Raw genomic sequence first — 24,680 nt, 5'->3', positions numbered from 1 at the left:
TTCTCATTGACTTGGACAAGCTCCAGTGCGATAAAGTCTGGTAAAATCCTAAAATTCGGACCCTTGGTCTCTCTTCCGGTCTCCAGGTCCAAGAATTGCAAGTGTTACTGCTTCAAGCGCATGGGGGAACTCTGCCGGTGTCTCTTCGGTAAGGAATGAGGGTCCCTAAGTCCCTGAAGACTTGGAAGGTTTTTGCTGTCCCGTCCCGGTATTGATTGTGGTACCCTTGGTGCTCTCTGAGCTGGGTTGCTTTCTTGTAGACCTAATAAAATAAAGGTGGGAAAAAAAGATTTTAGCACTAATGATGTTACCTTGTTTGGTCATGAAAGGTCTGCAGCAAAATCACCAAGCTCAGAGACCAGCAGGGACCTCACAGTGCTTCCTCTCCTCCACTCCACAAAGTCCCCTCTTTTTGTAGCACTGACGTTGTTACCTACTTGAGCCATGAACTGTCTTTGAGAAAACCACCAAGCTTAGTCCAGCCCTCAGCTATAAATCTCCTCCTGAACTTGATTGCACAGGGCTTCTGAAGTGTGTGGTTTATGGTTGGAGGGAAATTAGATTTTTCTAGAGTCATTATCTCCAAACTAAGTGATTCTTCCCACTCTCAGAATAGAAAATAAAGCCATTCGCCTAAACAAGACTTATGGGTGACTTTTAGGGAACTACCCGTCTTCCCTCTCTCTCTATTATTTAAAACAATATTAAAACAGCCTCCCATCTTTCAACTAACCCTGGGCAACTTCCCATTCAACATTAGAAAAACACAAGTCATTCTAAAAGCTATAAAATTCAACCTGCTAAAACGTAAAATCTTAAAACCACAATGTCTATGGAGATTCTCAGTCATCCAGGTCATGGTTGTCCGAAAGGTGCGTTTTTTTTCAAGAGGTAACTGGACTTTCTTGTTTTTTTTCCTTGAAGACATTTTGCTTCTCATCCAAGAAGCTTCTTCAGCTCTGGCTGACTGGAGGGGAATGGAAGGATTTATATCCCTTGCGGACAGCTGGTCATTTTTATCCTTTTAGAGAGCCATTGAGGTCACCTGGACGTTTATCTCTGTCCTCAGGGTCACCTGAGCATTGCAAATGGGTGTGGAGCCGCCTTAGATCTGCTGAAAGGACTGAGTTTGTAGACTGGAGATAGATGTGGTCGTCTCCTGCCCCCTCAGTTGAGAGAGGGCTGTTCAGTTTGGACCTAGATGGCCTCGTCTTTGAGGAAAAACCAGAAAGTCCATTTGCCTCTTGAAAAAGCACCTTTGGGATTGGAACCACAAGACCCTGGCGCCAATCCGTGCTAACGTGCCACCATCCAATTGACTGTTAACACTTGGGAGAGAAATGGCAGGCCCTTTTAAGTCTTGAGGAAAGTTAGAAGGATGGGGGCATGCCAAACTTCAGAGAGCTAAGATGTTTGATAGGGAACAGAGGCTACCCCAGTCTGCTTTCTAGACCCCCCATCAAAGGCAGTATTAGTGGGGGGGGAAGAGACGAGGAGCGTGGCTCACCCTACCTGACCTGAAAGGACAGATAGGGAAAGGTGAGCCTCAGGTAGCCAGGCTCCTGCCCACGTAGGGCTTGAATCGTACCTGGAGAGAAACGGGAAAACAGTGCCAGTCTTTCCCATTCTGTAGGTATCAATTAATAGCAGGGCTCTTTCAATCTGGCCACTTTTAAAGACCGGTGGATATCCCAACTCCCAGAATCCCCCAGCCCCGCCATGCCATCTGGGGAAAGAATTCTGGGAGTCGAAGCCCACCAGTCTTTAAAAAGTGGAGAGCCCTGACATACGTGTGTGTGTGTGTGTGTGTGTGTGTGTGTGTGTGTGTTTCTGGAACACCGGGATAGGTCTTAACTCTTCCCTTCTCCCCTTCTCAACAGAACTGAACCTGAAGAAAACCTCCAAGCCCTGATGGAGAGAAACCACTCGCTCATGGAAGAGAATGAAAAACTCAGCCGTAGCTTGCATGAAGTGCTCGGTCAGATTGCTCCGATACTGGAGAGGGAAATCGTGGTAAGGCCCACACCTACCAGAAGTGCTGCTCTTCCCACGCTGGCGGACGAAGTTCCTGCTAAAGGACCTCCTCCTCCTCCTCCACCCCCCTCAAAAAAAAAGGGGGGGGGGGAATTCACAATCAAGGGTTACGCTTTCCCTTCCTGTATTTGGAATGTGTTTTCAAGAGACCAGGAGGTGAAGGAAAATAATACCGCTAGTCCTCAACCTAAAAACAAATTCCTTTAGACCACACCTAGAATACTCCACACCTAGAGTCCTGCATCCAGTTTTGGTCACCACGCTATAAAAAGGATGTTGAGACTCTAGAAGAAGTGCAGAGGAGAAGAGCAACCAGGGTGATGAGGGGACTGGAGGCTCAAACATACAGAGAACGGTTGCAGGAACTGGGCCTGGCTAGTCTAGGGAAGAGAAGGACCAGGGGAGACAGGATAGCAGTCTTCCAATATTTGAGGGGCTGCCCCAGAGAGGAGGAAGGGGGGGGTCAAGCTATTTTCCAGGGCACCCAAAGGCCAGACAATGGATGGAAACTGAACAAGGAGAAATTCAACCTGGAAATAAGGAGAACACTTTCTGACAGTGAGAACCATCAACCTATGGAACAGAAGTTGCCTTCGGAAGTTGTGGGAGCTTCATCCCTGGAGGCTTTCAAGAAGAGATTGGACTGCCATTTGTCAGAAATGGTGTAGGGTCTCCTGTTTGGGCGGGGGGTTGGACTAGATGACCTACAAGGTCCCTTTCAACTCTGTTAATCTAATCTAATCTAGTGACCATTCTAAGTTAAAAACGGTGCCAAAAAAGTGACTTATAGCCATTTTTCAGACTTGGGACCATGGCAGCATCCCTGTGGTCACGTGTTTTACATTCGGATGCTGACAACGGGTTCATAGTTATGACGGCTGCAATGTCCTGGGGAGGGTGGTGTCACGATCCCCTTTTGCAACCTTCAGACGAAGCCAACGGGGAAGCCAGATTCGCTTAACCACCATGTGACTAAATTAACAACCAGGATGATTCACTTAACAAACTGAGCGAGGAAAGTTGAAAAATGGTGGCAAAACCCACAAATTTCTCATTTAGCAACATGAATTTAGGGCTCAATCATGGTCGTAAGTTGAGGACTACCTATACAGGGCCCCTCTTAACTAACACCATAGCAACTCTCCTCATAATCCAAAGCCTTTTCCCATTTCCCGCAGGCGGAAGAACAGAACAAGAAGATCAACCAGAAGCTAGAACAGCTCCGAGAACACGCAGTGTAAGTAGCTCCTTTGCGCACCTGTTTAGCGACCGTTTGCTGCATGGGATCCACCGCTGCGCCAGAAATATGGAAAGGGAGCTCGATCCCGGGTCGACCTTGTTTAGCAACCATTCGAAGCTACGGCGGCGCTGATAAAAAAGGGACGTAAGGACTGGCCCTCCCCTTACAACAGGAGTGTTGCAGCATTCCCTCACAGTCGCCTGATCAAAATTTCAGGCCCTTGGCAGCCATATTTATGACGGTTGCCACATCCTGAGGTGACCTGGTCACCATTTGAGACCATTCCCAAAAGCGAAGCCCACGGGGGAAGTCAGGTTCGCTTAACGACGGCATAATTCACCGAACAACCGCGGCGATTCACTTAACCCACCCCCGGGGCGAAAAGTAAAATCAGGTGTGACTCACTTAAGCGCCCCTACACTTAGCAACGCGGGGACTTGTGCTCCCAATTTGGGGTCGTAAGTAAAGGATCACTCATATTTTTTTCGACCTGGGGAACTTTTAAATGGGTGGGTTGCTCCGCTAAAGCTCTATTTATCAGAGTATAAAATACAAAGAAAAAGAAAGGTGAAAAAGTGAGAAGGGAGGAAGCAGAAGAGAGAGTATAGTGTCATGGAAGGAAGAAAAAAAAAAAAGGAAAAAGGCACCAACTTCCGACTCTCTTTGGCAAAGTCAAAGGTAACATATGCTGGCTGGGGGAATTCTGGGAATCGAAATCCACCCACCTTAAAAGTGACCAAAGTGGTTTAGACAAAGGGGGAAAAGGAAGCCAGGATCGCAGGCTACCAGCCAAACAAACATTCACTTTTAAGGGAGCAACATCGAGTATCTAAGATTAGAATTAAGGACAAACTTCCTGACAGGGGGAACAAATAATCGACGGTCGTTAATGCTCCAACATTGGAGGTTTTGGTGTAAGTTTCCTGCCTTGAGCAAGGGGGTTGGACTAGAAGGCCTCCGAGGTCCTTCCCAGCCCTAAGGTTCTATTTCATCTTGAAATTTCAGGTTACAGCTGGACCTGCAAAAGCTGCTCACATCCATGGAGGACGAAGAACTGAAAGAACAGCTACAACTAGTAGTGCAGCTGCAACAAATTATCACTCAGCTGCTGGTGAGGATTACACTCCCCCCCACCCCACCCACCCCAAAATATCACCGATCTCTTTTTAAGGGAACCCAGCTGTCAGCAGCCTCAACTTCCCAAATGGTTTTTAGAGAGGTCCAGCCTGGAAAATAACTTCCTTTTATTTTGTTTTGAGCCTCAATTGCTAGTTTTTGGGTCTTAAAAGGGGGGAAGGTTCCCTGTCCGTTGAAGTGTTTCGTGGGCCGAAAATCTGGTCCAGACCATCATTCAGTTCTCACCGTTGCAACTGAGGCACGTAACTCTGTTAACTTCTCTCTCTCCCCCCTTCCCTGCCTCTCCTCTTTGCCATTAATATTGTTATTAAGTTCTACAATCAAATAAGATACAAAATAGGAAACCAATGGGAGGAGAAAGTGGGCGGGAAGAAGAAGGATTAAGAGAAGGAAAAAGAAGCATTGTTCTCTTCCGACACTAGTATAATAAGGCATTCACATCAAATCACTTCTATTTTTTTCCATAATAATATAAACTGGCCATTCCTATCAAGATCTGTGGAAAGAAAAGCATTTGCATTCTTTAATTAAATAGTCAATTTTGCCATTTCAGCCAACTCCTCCCTCTAAGTCCCCTGTTAACTTTTCAATCCTGTACCTTCCTCTTCTCAGTCTTTGTTAGAGGATCCAGAATTCCCGTATTTGTAAGGAAGTCAAGGGGAAAAAAATTTCAATCTACACACACGTATGTTTTCTGTAAAAAGACATCCGCTGTTGTTTTCTCTCCCGCCCTCCATCCTTCCCTCCTAAAATTGTATTTTTTGTCTGTGTTTTCTGTAGAACGAAAATCCTCCTCCTGCAGCTGACATGGACGTAACGGAAGAGCATGCCGATTCTGTAAGTACAAGTAGTTCTCACCTTTTGCAGCCAGATGTTTCCACAAAGGTTCGCAGTGGCGATGAAGGCTTTGCGACCCATAAAGCATTTCTGTCTGTCATAAAATGCCTCTCTCCTTCGTGGTCACGTGGCTGCGTTTGGTTATTCTTGACCACTGGCTTTCCTTTACCGCCAGTTCGAGCATGCTAAGACATATAAAGACACTAAAACGTTATAAGAAATGCTTGCTGGAATTGGGTAGGTCTACTTTAATGAAAAGAAGGACTAGGGGTGATGTGAGAGCAGCCTTCCAGTATTTGAGGGGCTGCCCCAAAGAAGGGGGGGGTCCACCTATTCTCCAAAGCAGCTGAAGGCAGGACACGGAGCAACGGGTGGAAACCTATCAAGGAGAGAAGCAACCTGGAATTAAGACGGGTTTTTTTTTTGACAGTGAGAACAATTAATCAGTGGAACAACTTGCCTCCAGAAATTGTGGATACTTCATTACTGGAGGCTTTTAAGAAGAGATTGGATAAGCATTTTGTCTGAAGTGGTGCAGGGTTTCCTGCCTAAGCAGGGGGTTGGACTAGAAGACCTCCAAGGTCCCTTCCAACTCTGTTATTCTGTGCTGTTCTACTATTCTATTTTATTCTATTCTCCCATTCTGTTCTTTATTCTATTCTACTCTTATTCTATTTCATTCTATTCTGTTCATGCTGCAGTTTGGAGGATTCTGGGAATTGAAGCCCACCCATATTAAAAGTGGCCAAACACTTTTAGGAGCTGATAGTCACCTAACAGTTGGGTTGGAAATATACACTGCTCAAAAAAATAAAGGGAACACTTAAACAACACAATGTAACTCCAAGTCAATCACACTTTTGTGAAATCAAACTGTCCACTAAGGTAGCAACACTGATTGACAATCAATTTCACATGCTGTTGTGCAAATGGAATAGACAACAGGTGGAAAGCATAGGCAGTTAGCAAGACATCCCCCAATAAAGGAGCGGTTCTGCAGGGTTAGGGTTAGGATGATTATTCAACATCACTGTCACTACGTCTCCCTGTGTGCACTCCTTGTCCTAACAGGGAATTACCTCAACAGCGGTATATAAGTTGAAGTGCTGCTGTTCTGGTTGAGAAACGCTGCATGACAATGTAAAATCTCTTAATCATCTCCCATGTCTTCTCTCTCGTCCAGGAGTCCTCGGTAGACACGGAGGCCCCCCAGTCTTCAGGCAACTATGCTGCTCAGCATGCCCTCCAGCAAGCTCAGATGTCCAAGGAGCTGCTAGAACTCAACCAAGCCCTCAGTCTGAAGGAGGCCCTGGCTCAGAAGCTCTCCCAGAGCGACCGCCAGCTGGAACCCATCCAATTCCAGTCACAGGTAAGCTTGCACCATGGTTAGAACGCGGGATATTTCTGCAGACTGCCAAGTGGCCTGCAATTTAGCAGTTCAAATCTCACCATGCTCAAGGTTGACTCAGCCTTCTGTCTGTCCTTACGACGTCAGTAAAATGAGGACCCAAATGGTTGGGGCTGACTCTGTAAACCGCTTCAGAGAGAGCTGGAAAGCACCGTGAAGCGTTATATACATCTTAAGTGCTAGTACTATCAAACCCAGCAGACCAAATCGGGAGATTGCCATCCTTGTGGGGGATAATGGACAAGCCCTAGCTTTTTCGCTGGTAGCTCAGAACTACATCTGAAGTTCACAATGGGTGTAATAATAAGAATACTTTATTGTCATTGTATGTATATACATAGTATACACATACAACGAAATTCACAACACCCAGAGACCAGACCCAACACGCACACACACACGACAATCCCCAAACACACCCCCATCACCAAAATTCCCCGCCCCCTAAAACACAGAAGCATCCTCAGAACAGACCAAGTAGTACTGCCCCAACAGCTGACTGATGGTGGTCCTTAAGTTCATTGTGAAAAGCAATTATGGCTCTTGGATAAAAACTGTTCAGAAAACCTGTGGTCCGAGTTTTAATTGTTCTGTATCTTCTGCCAGAAGGCAACAACTTCACAAAGATTGTAAGCAGGATGGGAAGAGTCTCCGAGAATGTTGTGCAACTTCCTCAAACAGCAAGGTGGAAAGATATCTTCCAGGGCTGGTAGCTGGAGCCCAATGATGTTCTGGGCAGTTTTAATGATTCTCTGTAGGGCCTTTTTGTCCGCTACAGAGCTGCTCCCGTACCATGCAAGAATGCCGTTTGTCAGGACGATCTCAATGGTGCTGTGGTAGTTGGACAGAAGTAGATGCTGAGATAGGTTTATATCTCCCTGAGCATTCTCAGGAAGTGCAGCCTCTTCCTCTGTGCCTTCTTCACAAGCATGTTAGCATTCATAGTCCATGAGAGGTCCACCGAGATAGAAGTGCCCAGAAATTTCAAACTACCAACCCTCTCCACCTCCTTTATGTACAATGGTAAACGTATAAGGTGTCGGTGGATGTGCTGAGTAACGCAGATCGAAAGGAACTGTGACTTCCGAGCGATTGGACATTCTTCTTCTATTGAGGCATCAAACTATTTCATTTCATGCCTTTGTAAGCGGTTTCCTCGCCCTGCTGTGCTCATGTTCACCTTGTGATCCATTTCCTGATCCTTTTTCCAGCTTACCTATTCAAGGTGGGTTTCCAGCCCCTTTGTGTTTGATTTCTTGTGATGTGAAATTAAAACAGAATAAGTAATACAGGAAGACCTCGATCTGCCACAGCACGCTTACGACCGCTGCAGCATTCCCGCATGGTCACGGGATCAAAATTCAAGATGCTTAGCAACTGGCTCCTATTTATGACAGTCGCAGAGTCCCCGGGGCCACACAACCTTCTGACAAGCCATGGGGAAACCCAGATTCGCTTAACCGTGTGACGAACTTCACAATTGCTGTGGTCCACTTATGCTACCGTGGCAAGGAAGCTCATAACATGGGGCGAAACCCATTTAGCAATTCTCTCACTGAGTGTCAAAAATTTGGGGCTTAATTGTGGTCATAAATCAAGGAGTATCAGTACATGGGGTTCCCTCTAACCAGTTTGCTCTGATTGAAGAAGCTACTTGGACAAAAGCAGCCAAACCAAGAGAAGAAATCCATTCCTTTCATGTTCCTCTCTTGCTCACATGCTCCCACTCTTCCCAAGAACTGGCTTTTCTTACAAAATTCCCCTTGGAACATCCCTTATAAGAATCACAGGAAACTTCTTGCCAGCTTGCAAGTGTTCTGACTCAGCCCCCCCAAACACGTCAAACCCTCTAGTTAAAATCAATGATTCCTTTATTACGAGCTCCAGCAGCCCTGGAAAAAAGTTTCTCTTTTGATGCAGGCTAACAAGTCTGTCTTAACAGGGAGATGAATAGTTGTCAGCCATCCCTGTTCATCTCTGCCCCCTGCCTTTCATCCCCAGAGCTTGGGTGGGTCTTCTCTAGCAGCGGTGGCTCTTCCGTCCCAAGGACCAGCCCCTAGATTTCCACTGCTCTCCTCTCCTCTCCTCTGCCTTCTGCGCATCCGTGCGTCAGGCACTGGACCCGGCTGTTCCTCCTCTTCCTCATCAGCCACCTCCAGACCTGGGGGCTGTTGACTCTCCATCTGAGAGCTGACGGACGGCCCAGGCTCCGCCTCTGCCTCTCTCCCTCTGCTAGCTCCATTCCCTCTTCCCCATCAGAGCTCTCAGGTTGGTGCTGACCCTGACTTCCACACCTCCTCCTCCTCCTCCTCCTCCCGATTCGGCTTCTGGAGGGGCTGGCGGCCAAGGGCCACCACAGCAAGAGGCATTGAGCAGAAAAATTGAGTGAGGCTGGTTGGCCAGAGGAAATGACCCTTTGGGCACCTGGGCAGTTGAAAAAAACCTGCCTCCAAGATGCCAAGTTGCCTTTTTTTTTCTCCCCCTTTCGATAAGAATAATATCCGCATCCTGGAAGGGGAGGTATCTAAATTGCAGAAGGAGAAGGAAGAGTTGCTCCTCGCCCTTCAGGTGACCAAGAAAGACAATCAAGCCAAGTAAGAAACACGGGGGCCTGGGCTTTATCCCTCTTGGGGAAGGGTCTCTGAATGAGGTGGCTGAACTCAGAACGTTTGTCTCCGATCTCCTTTCAGGCTGAGCGAGCGTCGCCGGAAACGCCTGCAGGAGCTGGAAGGGGAGATGAGCGAGCTAAAGAAGAAGCTGAAGGAACAATCCAAGCTTCTGAACATGAAAAAATCCAGCGAGCAGACCGTCTCCAAACTCCACCAAGAGATCCAGGTAAACAATGTTGGTTTGTTAGTTTCCTCTCATTTTTCCGCAAACAACAACCCTGTGGGGGTGGTTAGGCTGAGAGGGTAAGACTGGCCCCAATGTCACCCAGCTTGCTTTCCGTTCATAATGCAAGATTAGAACTCTTGGTGATTGGCCCAAAGTCACCCAGCTGAATGTGCCTTGGAATATTAAGAAAAGCAAATACATCGATGTAAAGTACACATATTTGAGGGTCTGTGACAGACTGAAATTTGGAAGCTTATTCCTTTAGAGACGGCTAGGGATATAATCCATCCATTCCCCAAGGTTGTCGGTAGAAACATGAGGCATTTTATTTTTACCGACAAAATGCCTTACATTTGCCTGTCGCCCTTATAAGAGCGATTTCCTCAACTTCAACTAGAATTCTGTTTGAATCCTTCCCACAGACTCTTTCTTTTAAAAAAAAGAAAAAACAGTTTTGTTCCTTCGTGTTCAACTTGTAGGCCATGAAAAGTCAACGGGTTCTGCTCATTCGGGAGATGAAAGAAGATGCTGAGAAATTCCGACAGTGGAAAGTAAAGAAAGATAAGGAGGTTATCCAGCTGAAGGCCCAGGTGAGCTGGGTGCTTGGTCGTTCTCACATGAAAGCATCTTCCTTACCATCAGCTGTCCTAGCAGTGAGAGTGACCATCTCCTCTCTCTGAAATGTAGACCTCAGTCCTCCTTGACTGCTGTTGGTCAACCTTAGCTTTTTTAATAGCAATAGCATTTAGACTATATGGCTTCATGGAGCTTTTACAGCCCTTTCTGAGCGGTTTACAGAGTCAAACACTTGCCCCCAACAATCTGGTCCTCATTTTATCCAACTTGGAAGGATGAATGACAGTGTGATGATCCGGGAGGTGGCAAAAAGGCAACACAGTCAGATAATCAGTAGGAGTCCCTTTACTAGTTCCAACTTTGCCCCCAATATCCTGATTACCTTCTGGCTTGAGAAAATTTTCCCAGGAACAGCCTTTGGCTGCAGAGAATCAAGTCCAAAACACGGTCAACAAAAACTGTAACTATAAGTCCAATCAAGGCAAGATGAGGTAATTAGTCCAGCAGGGCAGGAGAAGGAATTGCAGACGTGAAGGCATGGCAATAACACAACATGGTTGGGAGGACACCAGGAACACAGATAACCAAAGTCAACACAAGATAAACTCACATTTGTTCCCAGCAACCGCTGATCTCAGCTTGCATCTCATTTAAACTCTCATTCCCAGGTGTGGCTAATGAAGGGAATCAGGACCCTTTCCTCCCCCGTAAGCCATGCAACCTATGTTGCTCTCTTCTCTGTTCCTCCCTGCGTGTCCTAGGACAGTGATGGCTAACCTTTTCGGCACCAAGTGCCCAAAGCGCACATGCGCACCCCCAAAATACAACGTGCATGCATGACCCTTGTACATGCATCCCGCCCCCCACATGCACAGCAGAGACCCAAAGACCAGTTGGCTGGCAGGAGGTGCGAGGGCATGTGCAGCAGAGCTGAGCTGGGGCAACGGCTCGCATGCCACCTCTGGCATGCCATAGGTTCACCATCACAGCCCTAGGATGAAGAGGAGGTGGGCCTGGGTCTTCCTCTGAGCTCCCTCTCCCTTGTTCTGTCTCTCCCCTGCTCTGCCCAGCCGGACTTTGCCCTTCCCCAGTTTCCTCCACAGCCAACAGAGCCCCACTCCCAATCCCTGTCGCTGTTTGTCTTCCTCCTTGGATTCAGACTCCGACAGGGTTATGACAGACTGAGTCAACCTTAATCCGGTGAGACTCGAACTGCTGTCAATTGGCAGTCAACGTAATTAGCCTGCAGTGCTGCATTCTAACCACTGCGCCACCAGAGGGCTTAAATCATTGGGATTGAAGGTGGGTGGATTTAAGCTCCCCGAATTCCTTGCCACTGTGCATTGTTTTCACAGGTATGCCCATTGCGGCCTGCTTACTCTCTTACAATCCCTTCCTCTGCAATCTCTCCGGGGTAGGAGAAAAAAGGAAATAGGCGTGGTTGGCTGGGGAATTCTGGGAAAAAGTCCACCAATCTTAAAGCGGCCAAGGACGACTGCCTTAGACCAGAGTATGCGGCCCAATTGCCAGAACACTGATCCACCCTATGTAAATAATACAACAGATCGGCTTTCCCCAGTAGGTCACACTGGACCCCCGCCACGTGTAGATCAAGATCACCATTCCCATAATGGCCAAAGAGGTAGGGAATTCTGGGAGTTCCCTTGCAACTCACCTGGATATCCCTAGGTTAGGGTGGATTTAGACCTCTCGGTGGAATATAAATGCCCTTAAAGTTGAGCCCCCATCTCAGCTGAACAAACAGAGAAGCTTTTAACGGTGATCCAACCCGTCCTTTTCCTCCTCTTTCTGTCTGGACAGCCTGCAACTTTGCTACTCTTTGTCTCGTTCCTCAGGATCGCAAGCGGCAGTGTGAACTAGTCAAGCTGGAGCAGGACTTCCAGAAGCAAGCCATGATCCTCCGGCGGAAAACAGAAGAAGTGAGGGGGGTCATGAACACCCTTTCTATCCTTCCCTGTTTTAGAAGCCCCTGGGTTTCTCCTTAAAGCCCTGATGGCGAACCTGTGGCACGCAAAGCCATTTGTGCGGGCATATGCCCCCCAACCAAATTTACCTGCACTGGGCATGCGTGCGCCTCCCAGCTGGCTTTCGGCCCATTTGAGGCCTTTTTCAGCCTCCCAGAGGCTCCAGGGAAGCCTCTGCATCCTTTGGAGGCCGAAAAACAGACCGGTTTCATCACTTACGGTACTTGGAGGCCGAAAAACGCTGCAGAGGCCTCCCTCGAGCCTCTGGGAGGCCAAAAAAGCCCTCAAACAGGCCGAAAACCAGCTGGGAGGCCTGCGCAAGCGCAATGCAGGTAAGCAGGGACAGCGGGGTGCCGGCACTTGCGCTTTCAGCACACCACAACAGAAAGGTTCGCCATCTCTGCCTTAATCCTGCTAATCCGGGGAGTCCTCTGCTTACAACCATTCATTTAGTGATTGACTGAAGTTAACAACGGAAGTGAAAAAAGGACTCAGGGCCGTTTTTCCTACTTAATGAGCATATCATCATCCCCATAGTCCACATCACGATCACAATTCAGACGCTTGGCAACTGACTCACACTTACGATGGTTGCGGTGTCCCGAGGGTCGGTTGATCCCCTTTTATGACCGTCTGACTAGCGAAGTCGGGCGAAAAGGGCAGAATTTGCTTAACAAATGTCTCCCTTAGCAACAAAAATTTTGGGCTTCCTTGTGGTCATAAGTCAAGGACTGGCTGTATTTTTGTTTTGGGGCAAAACACACCCTAGGAAACAATGGGTTTGCTTAATGACTGTGTTGTTCACTTGACAACTTCAACGCTCGCTTCACAACCGCCACAAAAAAGGATCCCAAAATTGTGCGGGCCGAGTGGGTGGCCTGCTTTGCGGTCATAACGGGCAGGCTTCATATCTGTCCGATTCTTGGCATTACAGATAATCAGAATAGTGCTGGAAGGGGCCTTGGAGGTCTTCTAGTCCAGCCCCCTGTTCAAGCAGGAGCCAGCCTTATACCGTTTCAGACAAGTGACCGTCCAGTCTCTTCTCAAAAGCCTTCAGTGATGGAGCAGCCATAACTTCCACTTGAAAGCAATTCCATTGGTTAATTATCCTCACTGTTTGGAACTTTCTCCTTATTTCTACATAGTTTCTCTCCTCGATTGTTTCCATCCGTTGTATCTTGTCTTGCCTTTGGAAAACAAAGGGACACACCCCCCCCTCTTCTTTGGGGCAGCCCCTCAAATACTGGAATCCTGCTATCACATCCCCCCATGTCCTTCCTTTCTCTAGATTGGCCAAACCCAAATCTTGCAACCAATCTTCGTATGTTTTAGTCTCCAGGCCTTTAATCACCTTAGTCACTCTTCTCTGCACTTTTCCCAGAATCTTAACATCATCTTTGTAATGTGACCAAAACTGGATGCAGGATTCCAGGTGTGGCACTACTAAGGCTTCATAAAGCTGTAGTAACGCTCCATGTGATTTTGATTCTATGCCTCTGTTTATGTAACTAAGGATTATATTAGCTTTTTTGGCTGCTGCTGCACACAGCTGGCTCGTGTTTAAGGGGAGACTCCAAGATCCATCTCAAAGTTCCTGTTTTTGAACCAGATCTCCCAATGTGTGCTTATACCTTTGATTTTCTTGCCCAGGTGTAAAATCTTGCTTTTCTCCACATTAAATTAAACAGTCCTCAGTCTACAACCACAGTGGAGCCCCAGATTTTTGTTGCTAGGTTGAGAGAGTTTTTACGTGAATTTTGTTCCACCTTTCTTGCCCTAGTTGTTATTGAATCACTACGGTTATTAAGCGAGTAGCTGTTCTGACCAAGCCTTCCTGAGGCTGCTTAGTCCAAACAACCCTGTTTTTATTTCAATGGCTGGAGATTATGCTCATTCCCAGCCTGTAAGGAGTCCCAAACAGTCCCTTGAGATAAGCACCCATCTTTCTCTCCTTTGAATTGCTGCCAACAACTAAAGTGCCAAATTAATTGTAAAAAGCCAAATGGACTACAAAGTCCACACAGAGAGTTTAAAACTGACCAGAGCAAACAAAGTTACTTCCTGCAAAGGCTCATGTCCCTTTGCTCCTCGTTTATGTCTTATGGGGGGGGGGCAATCACTTCCAAGCCTTCCTCCCGAGTTGCCCCTTTTGTCTTAACTGTTCTTGCCTTCTGGCAGCTCTGTGCATGCGCACACGGGGAACAGGCTCCCCTTGTTCCTCTGCCTTGCTGCTGCCAGATTCTGGAAGCTCTGGAGTCAGCACATAACTCCCAGATGGTCCTGGCCCCATCTCTGCATTGGACGCAGGACCTTCGCCTGAGTCCTTCCCAGACTCCTGGACTGGCCCATGGTCCTCCCCACTGTCTGACTCCGCTGCTGTCTCCGCAGGCTGCCGACGGACCACAACAGTAGCATGGTCATTAAGTGAATCTGCCTCCCCCAAACTTTGCTTGGGGGTGGGCTGTCACATGACCCCAGGACACTGCAACCATCGTAAGTATAAGCCAGTGGCCAGATCTCTGGATTTTGATCATGTGACCCTGGGAATGCTACAGGGTGTGAAAAATATTTGTTCCCCTGCACACACACAAAAGTCCTCTTATCACTAGGAAGGTTTTCTAAATAAGTGTTTTTTAATCAGGGCAACCTGGTCTACCCCAATATGGGATGGAGCATGTTGCTTTCGCCTTACAGCCCCAATCCAGGAGCCTTCGTGGGCCGTCGCTTTCGGAACAAACTATTTTTGTGTTGAATTTATATTTACCGTCAAAGAAATAAAGGGAGACTAGTATAGATTTTTCAAGCTACTTAGGTCTCGTCAGCTTCCCGTTTTCCTCGAAAATACGGCCTACCTTGAAAATAAGTCCTAGCTCGATTTCTACACGTGCACCCAAAATAAGCCCTAATTAAGATCTCGCCCGCTCCAGAGTGGACGGGTAAAAATTAAGCTTGGGAGGGTGGAGCTGCCCTACTACTTACTTTTGGAGAGTTGTAGTCAGAGGTTAGTCCAAGGGTCTCCAAACTTGACAGCTTTAAGACTTGTGGACTTCCAACTCCCAGAATTCCTCCTCCAGTCATGCTGGCTCAGGAATTCTGGGAGTTGAAGTCCACAAGTCTTAAACTTGCCAAGGCCTCTGGGTTAGTCAGTAGATGACATCTCCTGAAAATAAGAACTGGTGCCTTTTTGGTGGCAAAATAAATAAATAAGACAGGTCTTCTTTTTGGGGAAACATGGTAGCTATACCTTTTCTGGGATTTGAACCCAGAACAGCTTGAAATAGATCTTAAATAGCTTGAAATAGATGTATCCTAGTCTCCTTTTGTTTCTTTGTCGATAAATACAAACTCAACACACACAAAAGGTCACAAAATAAACGTCCTGTGAATATTCTCAGTCATCCAAGTCCAGGTGCCTTTTGAAGGAAAAAAGAAAAAGAAAAGCACCTTCGGGTCACTAAACGAATGGTTGTAAGTCGAGGGCTTGGCCTGTAAATGCTCCCATCCCTCTTCTTTTTCCAAAATTCTCACCTTTCCTGTCATCCTGCCAGGCTACAGCAGCTAACAAGCGCTTGAAGGAAGCTCTACATAAACAACAGCAAGTAGTGAGGAAACGAAAGGACGCTCACAGCCAGGGATTCGAAACTGCCGCCTCTCGGGTGAAGGTGAGGCTCCAGGAACGGCCCTCTCGCTCCTAAGTTGCTCTCAGGATTCCCAAGAGCTGGGGGAAACAGACTTGCCTTCTTTGCCGGGAGGGTCCCAGCAGGCGGTGGAGGATGGGAAGGGTCACCCAGTGCCAGCGGGAGAGACTCCCGTGGACCTCCACAGCCTCCTGCAGCATTGCCGGCCCAAAACGAGCTCCATGGGGCCTCCTCCGCACGGCCCATTTTCAGCCAGCAGAGGAGGCCTGGATCAGACTGGGTTACAATTACGTGGCCTCAAGTTAAGTGCCTGATCTGGATAGAAAGCAAGCAACCTCCTGTGTTAACACTACAGTTTAATGCCAGATTTTACGTACCGTAGGTCCATTTCATCTCCAACCAACAATCTATAATTGACGGCCATTCCTATTTACCACCCTGGAAATTCGCCTCCGCTGTTAGTTCTCGTACGATTGTGTTATTTTATGCAGTTGTGTTTTTATTTATTAGTTGAACAATAATTAAAAAAATACAATAGTTATAAATAGCTTTTCTGCCCGGAAAAGCAACTTACTATTAAGCAGTTGGGTGATAAGTTTAGAAATGAAACGTTTAACGGAGTATGAAGAATAAGTAATGTTTACCCGTAATACCTAGTAGAAGAGATGGGGAAATGGTTACGGTGAAGAACTGTGGAAAGAAAGGAAGACGGGAGGGGGGGATGCATCTTGAGCTGGTGTCAAAGGCCCACTATGGACACACACAGACACACACACACACACACACCAGCCCTCTGAGGTCAAACACAACCCAGATGCGGCCCTCGATGAAACCGCGTTCGACACCCGCTGCCGTACTACTCCAAGATCCTCTCCTCCTTCCCAGAACTGGCTGGCGAATGAAGTCGAAGTCTTGGTGAGCATAGAAGAAGCTCAGCATCACCTGAACCACCTTTTGGATGACCGGAAAAATTTGGCCAAGGAAATTGCTCTGCTGAAAGAGAAGCAGGAGGCCGGGGAAGTCCTCCCGTCCAAATACAGGGTGAGCAACGTCCTTTAGCTGCTGCTAAAGGGGAAGGGCGGGACCGTTCTCCCTTCCTTAATCCAGGTCTTCGGAAGCGGGCTTGGAGGCGATTCCCTTCCCTTCCCTTCCCTGGCTTTAAATGAATTTTCTCTCTCCCTCTTCTAAACTCAGCTTTTAGGGTTCTTCCGGCACTGATTTCTCTCTGTTCCTCCCCCAGAGACGCACATTTTCCTACCGATCCATGGAAATTAACCACTCCATCACCAAGCAAATCGAGAGTTTGGAGACTGAAATGGAACTCAGGCAAGAGAATAACGAGAAAGCTGTTCCTTAAATTGGAGTGTGTCCATCTTGGGCCCTCCTTAAGACCCGTGGACTTCAACTCCCAGAATTCCCCAGCCAGCTATTTTTTTTTTTTCCCACTTTGCTGGAAATCAAGATATAGGATGTCGACCGCATTCCCACTGTCTATTAAGAAAGTGATATGCATGTTAAGAAAGTTACAGAAATGTGATAAAGGTCGTCCAGCCCACCTCTGTTCTTCTCCTATCTGTGCTGAATATTGGTAATCCCTCGCTGGCTGGGGAATTCTGGGAGTTGAAGTCCATAATAGGTCTTAAAGGGGCCAAGGTTGGCAAACCCTACCTTAGATGACCAAGTATGGAATAGATAAAGAATTTTATACAATCTGGAATGAAGACTCTGAATGACAACTGAACGCCCCCCCCTAGGGCCAAAACAGGACAGGCTAGGTGCCTTGACCCTAGAACAATTAGCCAGAAGCGGTGGGTGCTCCATCGCTGCAGCTTTTTTAAGAAGAGACTGGACAGTCATTTGTCTGAAATAGTTTGAAGAGGGGGTTGGATAGAAGACCTCTGAGCTCCCTCTCCACTCTTGTTATACTGTTGCTTTTTCCAGTTGTCCCTCAGAAAGACCCCAGAGCTCTTTCTGAACAATAAGGTAGACTTCCGGCACAGTTCCTGTTTGAATTTATACGTTCAAACAGTTGGCTCATCCTGGCCAATTTTCCACGGGAGTTTTACTGTGGATCAGAGGTCTCCAAATTTGGCAATTTGTGGACTTTCACCTCCCAGAATCCCTCTCCCAGGCTAGGGAACTCTGGGAGTTGAAGTCCACGAGTCTTTAAATTGCCAAATTTGGAGACCCCTGCAGTAGACCTTTTGAATCAGCGGGGGCTAAGGGGAGAGAGACGGACTGGCCCCGCTTCCGTGAGCACCTCCCCTCACTTTCCACCCATAAGTAGGGAGCAAAGTGGCTTTGACCCCCCCCCACACACACAAGATGTCATCTCCTCGAAACCGACTCTGTCCACCAACTCTATGATTCCTTCCACAGGAGCGCCCAAATTGCAGGTCTACAGCAGAAGTTGCTGGATGCTGAGACCGGCGACCTGACCAAACACCGCTGGGAAAATATAATCACCATTTCAGAAACCAAGTGTGCCATCAAGTATCTGATTGGAGAAGTAAGTTTGGGGGGTGGGGTGGGGGTGGGGGTGGGGGCAGAGAAATAGGGGCCACTCCAGAAATGGCACCAGGGCCTTCCTTGCTGGCTCTCCTGTCCCCCAAGATGTTGCTGGTTGGTACCTTCAAGAGGAGGCCCAAAGCTTCGCTGGTCCTCTCCTGGCTAAGAGGGGCAGGTGGCCAGAAGCTCTCCTAATGTCCTCTCCATCGGTCTGAATTTTCTTGCTCCCAAAGCTAGTTGCCTCTAACGTGGAAATTGGGAAACTTGAAAGCCAGCTCCAACAGAGCAAGGCCACCTGCGTCGACATCCATAAGATGCTCCAGGAAGAGCGGACGGAGGCTGCGGACACAGAGGCTGAGCAGGAGAGGCGGCTGATCCAGGTTGAGCAGGAATATCAAGAGAAGGTACGGCCTGGCCTAAAACCCCACCCCACCCCTTCTCTAGAAATGCTGCATTATTAGGCAGTGCGGTGATCCGACAAAAGTAATCTTGTAATGACCCCATAATCCCCTTGTAGGGTGGAGTTCTGGGCCACTGAATGGAGCCGAGGATTTTCTGGCCGGATGCCCTTCCTGTGGCCAATGCAGAGTTTTGTTCAGCGGATATATTCTCTGTGTGCCCATAGAGAGAGAGAGAGATATCTCTCTCTACCTAGGATCGAACTCACAGCCTCCTGGTTGTGAGGCGAGAGCTCCGCCTTTAGGCCACCGTACCACTTGGTGAACCCACAAAAATGATGGATTGGAAATCAGGGTATACCAGGTGGTCCTCGCCTTACGAGCATGATTCAGTCCCAAGTTTCCGTTGCTAAGCAGGACAATCAAATTGAGCTTCGTCCTGTTCGTGACTTTTCTCGTCTCAAGTTGTTAAGTGAATCACTGCAGCTGCCGCCCTCGATTTAACAACCGTCCCTTTTAGTGGCTGTTCAAAGTTACGGTGACACCTCAGGACTCTTTTTTTTTTTTCACACTTACCGACCGTTACAGCATCTCTGTGGTCAAGTACGGTAATTAAAATCTGGACTCTCGACAATTGACTCGCATTTATGACGGTTGCATGTCCCGGGGATTCACACGGCAACCTTCAGAGAAGCAAACTCGAAGCCGTTATTCAGTTAAGAAGCCTTAACCAACTGTGGGGATTCGAGTGAACAAGCGTGAGGGGGAAGTCGTAAAAGGGGGCTAAAATTCAGGCAGCATTTACTCGCCTTAATTTCGGGGCTCGATTGTGATTATTAAATCGAGTGGTGCGGTGACCTAGAGCAGGAGCTCTCGCCTCACAATCCAGAGGCTGTGAGTTCGATCCTAGGTAGAGGCAGATATTTCTCTCTCTGGGCACACAATGAGTATATCTATCTGCCGAACAAAACTCTGCTCTGGCGACAGGAAGGGCATCTGGCCAGTAAGCACTCAGCTCCATTCAGTTGCCCAGACTCCACCCCGCAAGGGATTATGGGGCCATTAAAAGGAGATGAAGATAATTGTAATTATTAAGTCTCGGGAATGTTGTGGTTAAGTGAATCCGGCTTCCCCTTTTCTAGTCAGTCTGGCAGCCTTAAGGACCAACTCCAAAGCTGGCTTGGAGCTCAACTTCTGTAGGGGGGAAGCTGTGGATCATGGGACTCCCAGTTCCTGGTTGGCTTCGCCTTCTCTCCACTCGCTGCCACTCTTCTTTCCTGTCCCTTTGACAGATTCTCTACCTGCTCAGCCAAGTCCAGGAACTGGAGAAAGGTGACAGAAGGCTGGAAACCACCCTGACTTCCGAAAGGGAGGCGCAGCTTCTGGATCGCCTCCGATTCCAGGTAAGAGGAGAGGAGAGGGGGGGCCTTAAATCCGGGTGGGGTGGGGTGGGGTGGGGAGCTTGGCAGGGTTTCAGACCAACAGGATCCAGACGGCCTGAGGATTCCTTGCTGGTGGAAGAAAGGGAAAGAAGGAAGGAAGGAAGGAAGGAAGGAAGGAAGGAAAGAAGGAAGGAAGAAAGGAAGGAAAGAAGGAAGGAAGGAAGGAAGGAAGGAAGGAAGGAAGGAAAGAAGGAAGGAAGAAGCCAGCGTGGAGGGCTCTGGAGGGGCCCTTGGTGCTCTCTGAGCCTTTAACAGATTAACAGAGTTGGAAGGGACCTTATAGGTCATCCAGTCCAACCCCTCTCCCCCGCAGAAACAGGAGACCTTACACCGTTTCTGACAGATGGCACCCAATTTCTTCTTGAAACCTTCCAAAGATGAAGCTCCCACAACTTCTGAAGGCAACTTCTGTTCAATGGGTTGATGGTTCTCACGGTCATAAAATTCCTCCTTACTTCCAGGTTGAATCTCTCCTGGATCAGTTTCCATCCATTGTTCCTTCTCTGGCCTTCGGGTGCCTCGGAAAATAGCGTGACCCCTTCTCCTCTCTGTGGGAATCCCTCAAATATTGGAAAATTGCTATCCTATCCCCCCCTGGCCCTTCTCTTCACTAGGCTAGCCATGCCCAGCTTGCTTGTTTTCTTGCAGACGTTTCATGACCCAACTAGGTAACACCATCAGTGCTATTAAGGAGTGCTGTTTGCTGTCATTTTCTATTCTGGTGACTTGCCTTGTCAGGGTGGGTTGGTGGAGGCGACCTTAGGCATTCCTTTGGTTGGGCTGTTTACTGGTGGCTCTTTGGCAGTTTCTTTCTTTTTTTATTATTGTATAAAATACAAGAAAAAGAAAAGATAATAGGAAATTAAGGGAAGGAAAGGGAATGGGGGAAAGTGGGTGTGAAATACAAGAGGGAAGAGAAAAAGAAAGAAAAGGGGGCTTTGACTTCCAACTCCTCCTAGCACGGTACAAAATTACAGACGAGAGGAGTTGGAAGGGACCTTGTAGGTCATCAAGTCCAACCCCCTCTCCCAAAATGCAGGAAACCCTACGGCATTTCTGACAGATGGGCAGTCCAGTCTCTTCTTGAAAGCCTCCAGGGATGTAGCTCCCACAGCTTCCAAAGGCAACTTCTGTTGTGTCGGTTGATTGTTAAGATAAACACACTCCAGCCTCAACTTTCTGCTTTTACATATTAATACATAATGAGCCATTTCTATAACACTAGATCTTTCTATTCAACAGAACCAAAATCAAAGTTTCCTTTTTTTTTCTTCTTCTTCGCCAGCACAAATTCCAAAAGTGATATCCAAATAAAAGCACATTTTCCTCTCTGAATAAAGTATTCAATTTAACCATTCCTGCTTTATCTTCCTTGCAGTGGAAATAGTATGTATTTCTATTTGCATCTAGTAAACCCGGTTAGGGTGTGTCGAAGAATCCCCCACCCCCCCTTTGGCAGTTTCTTGATGGGGGTATTGTTTAATCCTCGGTTTAATCGTTTAATCCTCGGTCTGAAGTGAACCTTGGAGTTAATCTATGCTGAGCTGGGTGCGGCTTGCTGGTGGAGAGGGTTGCTGGGTTGTTGTTTCCTCTCTCTTGTGGGCTGTGATTGATTGTGTTGGAAGAAATATCCGTCTGGTTCATTTCCAAGCGGGGAGAAAGACACTGGAAACGTGGAGGCTGACCGGAAAGACGGTTTAATGGAGCTGAACCAGGAAGCACATTGTTCTGGTGCAGCTGACCGCATGGAGCTAAGAGAGCTATTTATATCCTCTCTTGGGCTTTGCACTTGAGCTTCTTGTTCCTGCGCAAGAACATGTATTCTATTGGCTGTGTAGTGAGACTCCCATGGGGCCATGTGGGGTCATGTTTGTCTGAGTCAAGTTTGGTTGAACCTTGGGCTGACGCAATGTAATGAAGAGGCTTGTGTTCTGAAAGGGTGTTGGGCCATCCCTATGGTGTCCTAATGGCTTTGTCCTTGACTAAGGGCTAATCCCATTACCCTGAGGCTGAAGGTCTTGTAGAAGGGCTGGCCCAGTCCTGCCGTGGGCTATTAAGAAAGGAGAGGGGGTCAACTCATGAAACATTTCTATGGTCTTTTTAGAGTTGCCAACAGAAAGGGAGGGGGAAGAAAGGGGTTTGAAAGAGCAGTGCGGCAACTTGGAAACTGAAAGTGCACTCCATGCATAGCTTTTCAAAGATAGTAACTAGGTGACTGAAGTTTCTGCCGTGCAAAATTCCTACGGGAGAGCATGATTGATGGCTCTGGGCTATGGATGTGTCCCATTGGGGGATATGAATTATGATACACCCGGGGGCGGGGGGGAAGCAGGGTCAAAGGTGACAATAAGAGTCTCAGAGTCGGCTGCACCCAGGCAATGCGGGACATGTTAACTCCCAATAAATCCTTTTGAAGTTTTGGAAGTTTGGCTCGAGACTCAGGATTTAATTTGGGTAACTGCCAGAATCCTGATGGGGCTACTCTCCAAGAGCATATTTCTCTTTTAGGAAAATATATTTTTTAATATTTCCCAAAATATTTCATTCTTCTAGGAGAGGGGTGGTTTGCTAACTTTCTACAACCCTTTTTTGCAGAGTCTATAGATGTTGTTAAGGTGTCTATTGAGGGCTGATTTGTCAGAGGGCTGTGCTTCTAGAAATTCCCCGGCGTTTTGGGACCTGACCTGGTCTAGGATCACATTTTTTCCCCCATTGAAACTTATGGTTCAATCTATCTTATCTGTCGTGAAATTAAAAGAATTTTCGGTCATGTCTTCTGACTGTCCGATTTAGCTTACGTCGAGGACAGGGGAAAATACCGGGCTGGTGGTCCTCAACTTGAGACCACAATGGCGCCCCAAACTTCTGTTGCTCCCTCCCTCCCTCCCTCTCTTTGTCTCACGCGTTCTCCCCTTTCTGCGAGCAGGATGAAGAGATTGGAAAGATGAAAGAGGCACTGGAAAAAAATCATGAAGTCTACCAAGAGCTAGAAGCCTTGAGAAAGGTGAGTCCAAGGACAGCTTCACCTGCCGGGACAAGGCGACTTCACTCCTTGTTGACTCACACAACTCCTCCTTTCACCTCCTCCATCTTTTCCTCCCGCAGAACTTAAACATTCTCCTGGCTGCTAGAGGACAGACCCACGAAGGTTCCAGCTCTGGAGAAGTTTTCGAATCTCCTTGTGAATACGTCCCTCCCAAGGTGGGTGATCTCGGGAGTGGGGGGCGGGGTGTTATAGAGCCTCTTGAGGGAGGGGTTGGCTCTCCCCCCCCATCCTGTTGGCAGGGATTAGAAATAGGGAGGTGATAATATATTTTCCCGGCCTTGTTAAAACAGCAGCTGTGTACTGTTCCCATTTAAGAGCAACCACGTTAGCTAAACAAAAGTCTGCAATTTTTAAAATTAAGTCCGCGTTATTATTATTTAGTTAAATTTATTTGCCACTCATCGTGTTCCAAGGATCCCCCAGCCAGCCTGTTTTAAAATGGATGCCCGTCAAGTCGAAGAATTCCCGATTCATCTTTAATAATGATGATCATGATACTTTATTGTCATTGTATCTATATACACAGCATATATATATATATATACAACAAAATTCACATAACACCCAGAGACCAGACCCAACGTGTGTGACACACACACACACACACACACACACACACGACAATCCCCAAATACACTCCCAGCCTCCAAAATTCCCCGCCCCCTAAAACACAGAGGCATCCACACAACAGACCAAGTAGTACTGCCCCAACAGCTGACTGATGGTGGTCCTTAAGTTCATTGTGAAAAGCAATTATGGCTCTTGGATAAAAACTGTTCAGAAAACCTGTGGTCCGAGTTTTAATTGTTCTGTATCTTCTGCCAAGAAGGCAACAACTTCACGAAGATTGTAAGCAGGATGGGAAGAGTCTCCGAGAATGTTGTGCAACTTCCTCAAACAGCGAGGTGGAAAGATACCTTCCAGGGCTGGTAGCTGGAGCCCAATGATGTTCTGGGCAGTTTTAATGATTCTCTGTAGGGCCTTTTTGTCCGCTACAGAGCTGCTCCCGTACCATGCAAGGATGCCGTTTGTCAGGACGATCTCAATGGTGCTGCGGTAGTTGGACAGAAGTAGATGCTGAGATAGGTTTATATCTCCCTGAGCATTCTCAGGAAGTGCAGCCTCTTCCTCTGTGCCTTCTTCACAAGCATGTTAGCATTCACAGTCCATGAGAGGTCCACCGAGATAGAAGTGCCCAGAAATTTAAAACTTACCATGGGAAGCTAGCCAAGACGCAGACTTCTCGCTGTTCTCCGCCTTCCTGAAAAATAAAAAGATCCAGCTTTCAAGCAGTTGTCCGTATCCTTGCACTGGAGCTCTCCCAGCGGGAAAATCGAATCCTTGAAAGAAAGGCATTTTGACAGCTTTCAACAGCAACAAATAAATTTAATAAATAAATATAAATCAAGCTAAATCATAGTTTCTCATAGCCAAGGGCACAGAGCAAAAAACAGAAGTAACACTAACCATGGCTCCAGAGAGAACAATTGTACACCAAAGCCCATTAATCAGACATTGGAAGGATGTAACTGCATCAGCTTGGGGAAATAAGGGGAAAATAGTGTTTCATCCTGTCTCCAAACCCAGAAAAGAAAG

At 47.4% G+C, this 24,680-nt stretch overlaps 1 protein-coding gene across 1 annotated transcript in view; it reads left to right on the top strand.

Moving 5' to 3' along the window:
• KIF4A (kinesin family member 4A) overlaps positions 1–24,256 on the top strand; it is a 39,474-nt gene extending 15,218 nt beyond the window's left edge. Inside the window, exons 10-28 of the mRNA XM_087917287.1 lie at positions 87–148; positions 1,881–2,013; positions 3,213–3,271; positions 4,280–4,385; positions 5,192–5,248; positions 6,432–6,617; positions 9,150–9,250; positions 9,347–9,491; positions 9,971–10,081; positions 11,924–12,007; positions 15,601–15,714; positions 16,576–16,731; positions 16,931–17,016; positions 18,070–18,199; positions 18,432–18,602; positions 19,889–19,999; positions 22,965–23,042; positions 23,144–23,239; positions 24,083–24,256. Coding sequence (XP_087773413.1) covers positions 87–148; positions 1,881–2,013; positions 3,213–3,271; positions 4,280–4,385; positions 5,192–5,248; positions 6,432–6,617; positions 9,150–9,250; positions 9,347–9,491; positions 9,971–10,081; positions 11,924–12,007; positions 15,601–15,714; positions 16,576–16,731; positions 16,931–17,016; positions 18,070–18,199; positions 18,432–18,602; positions 19,889–19,999; positions 22,965–23,042; positions 23,144–23,239; positions 24,083–24,256 — 2,160 coding nt within the window. The remainder of the gene's footprint in view (positions 1–86; positions 149–1,880; positions 2,014–3,212; positions 3,272–4,279; positions 4,386–5,191; positions 5,249–6,431; positions 6,618–9,149; positions 9,251–9,346; positions 9,492–9,970; positions 10,082–11,923; positions 12,008–15,600; positions 15,715–16,575; positions 16,732–16,930; positions 17,017–18,069; positions 18,200–18,431; positions 18,603–19,888; positions 20,000–22,964; positions 23,043–23,143; positions 23,240–24,082) is intronic.
• The last annotated feature ends 424 nt before the right edge of the window (positions 24,257–24,680 follow it).

The sequence above is a fragment of the Pseudonaja textilis genome, chromosome Z (assembly GCF_049901715.1).
Source record: "Pseudonaja textilis isolate UNSWEBS1 chromosome Z, rPseTex1.2, whole genome shotgun sequence".
In the NCBI taxonomy this organism is placed as follows: domain Eukaryota; kingdom Metazoa; phylum Chordata; class Lepidosauria; order Squamata; family Elapidae; genus Pseudonaja; species Pseudonaja textilis.
This window is presented reverse-complemented; position numbering and strand designations above follow the sequence as displayed.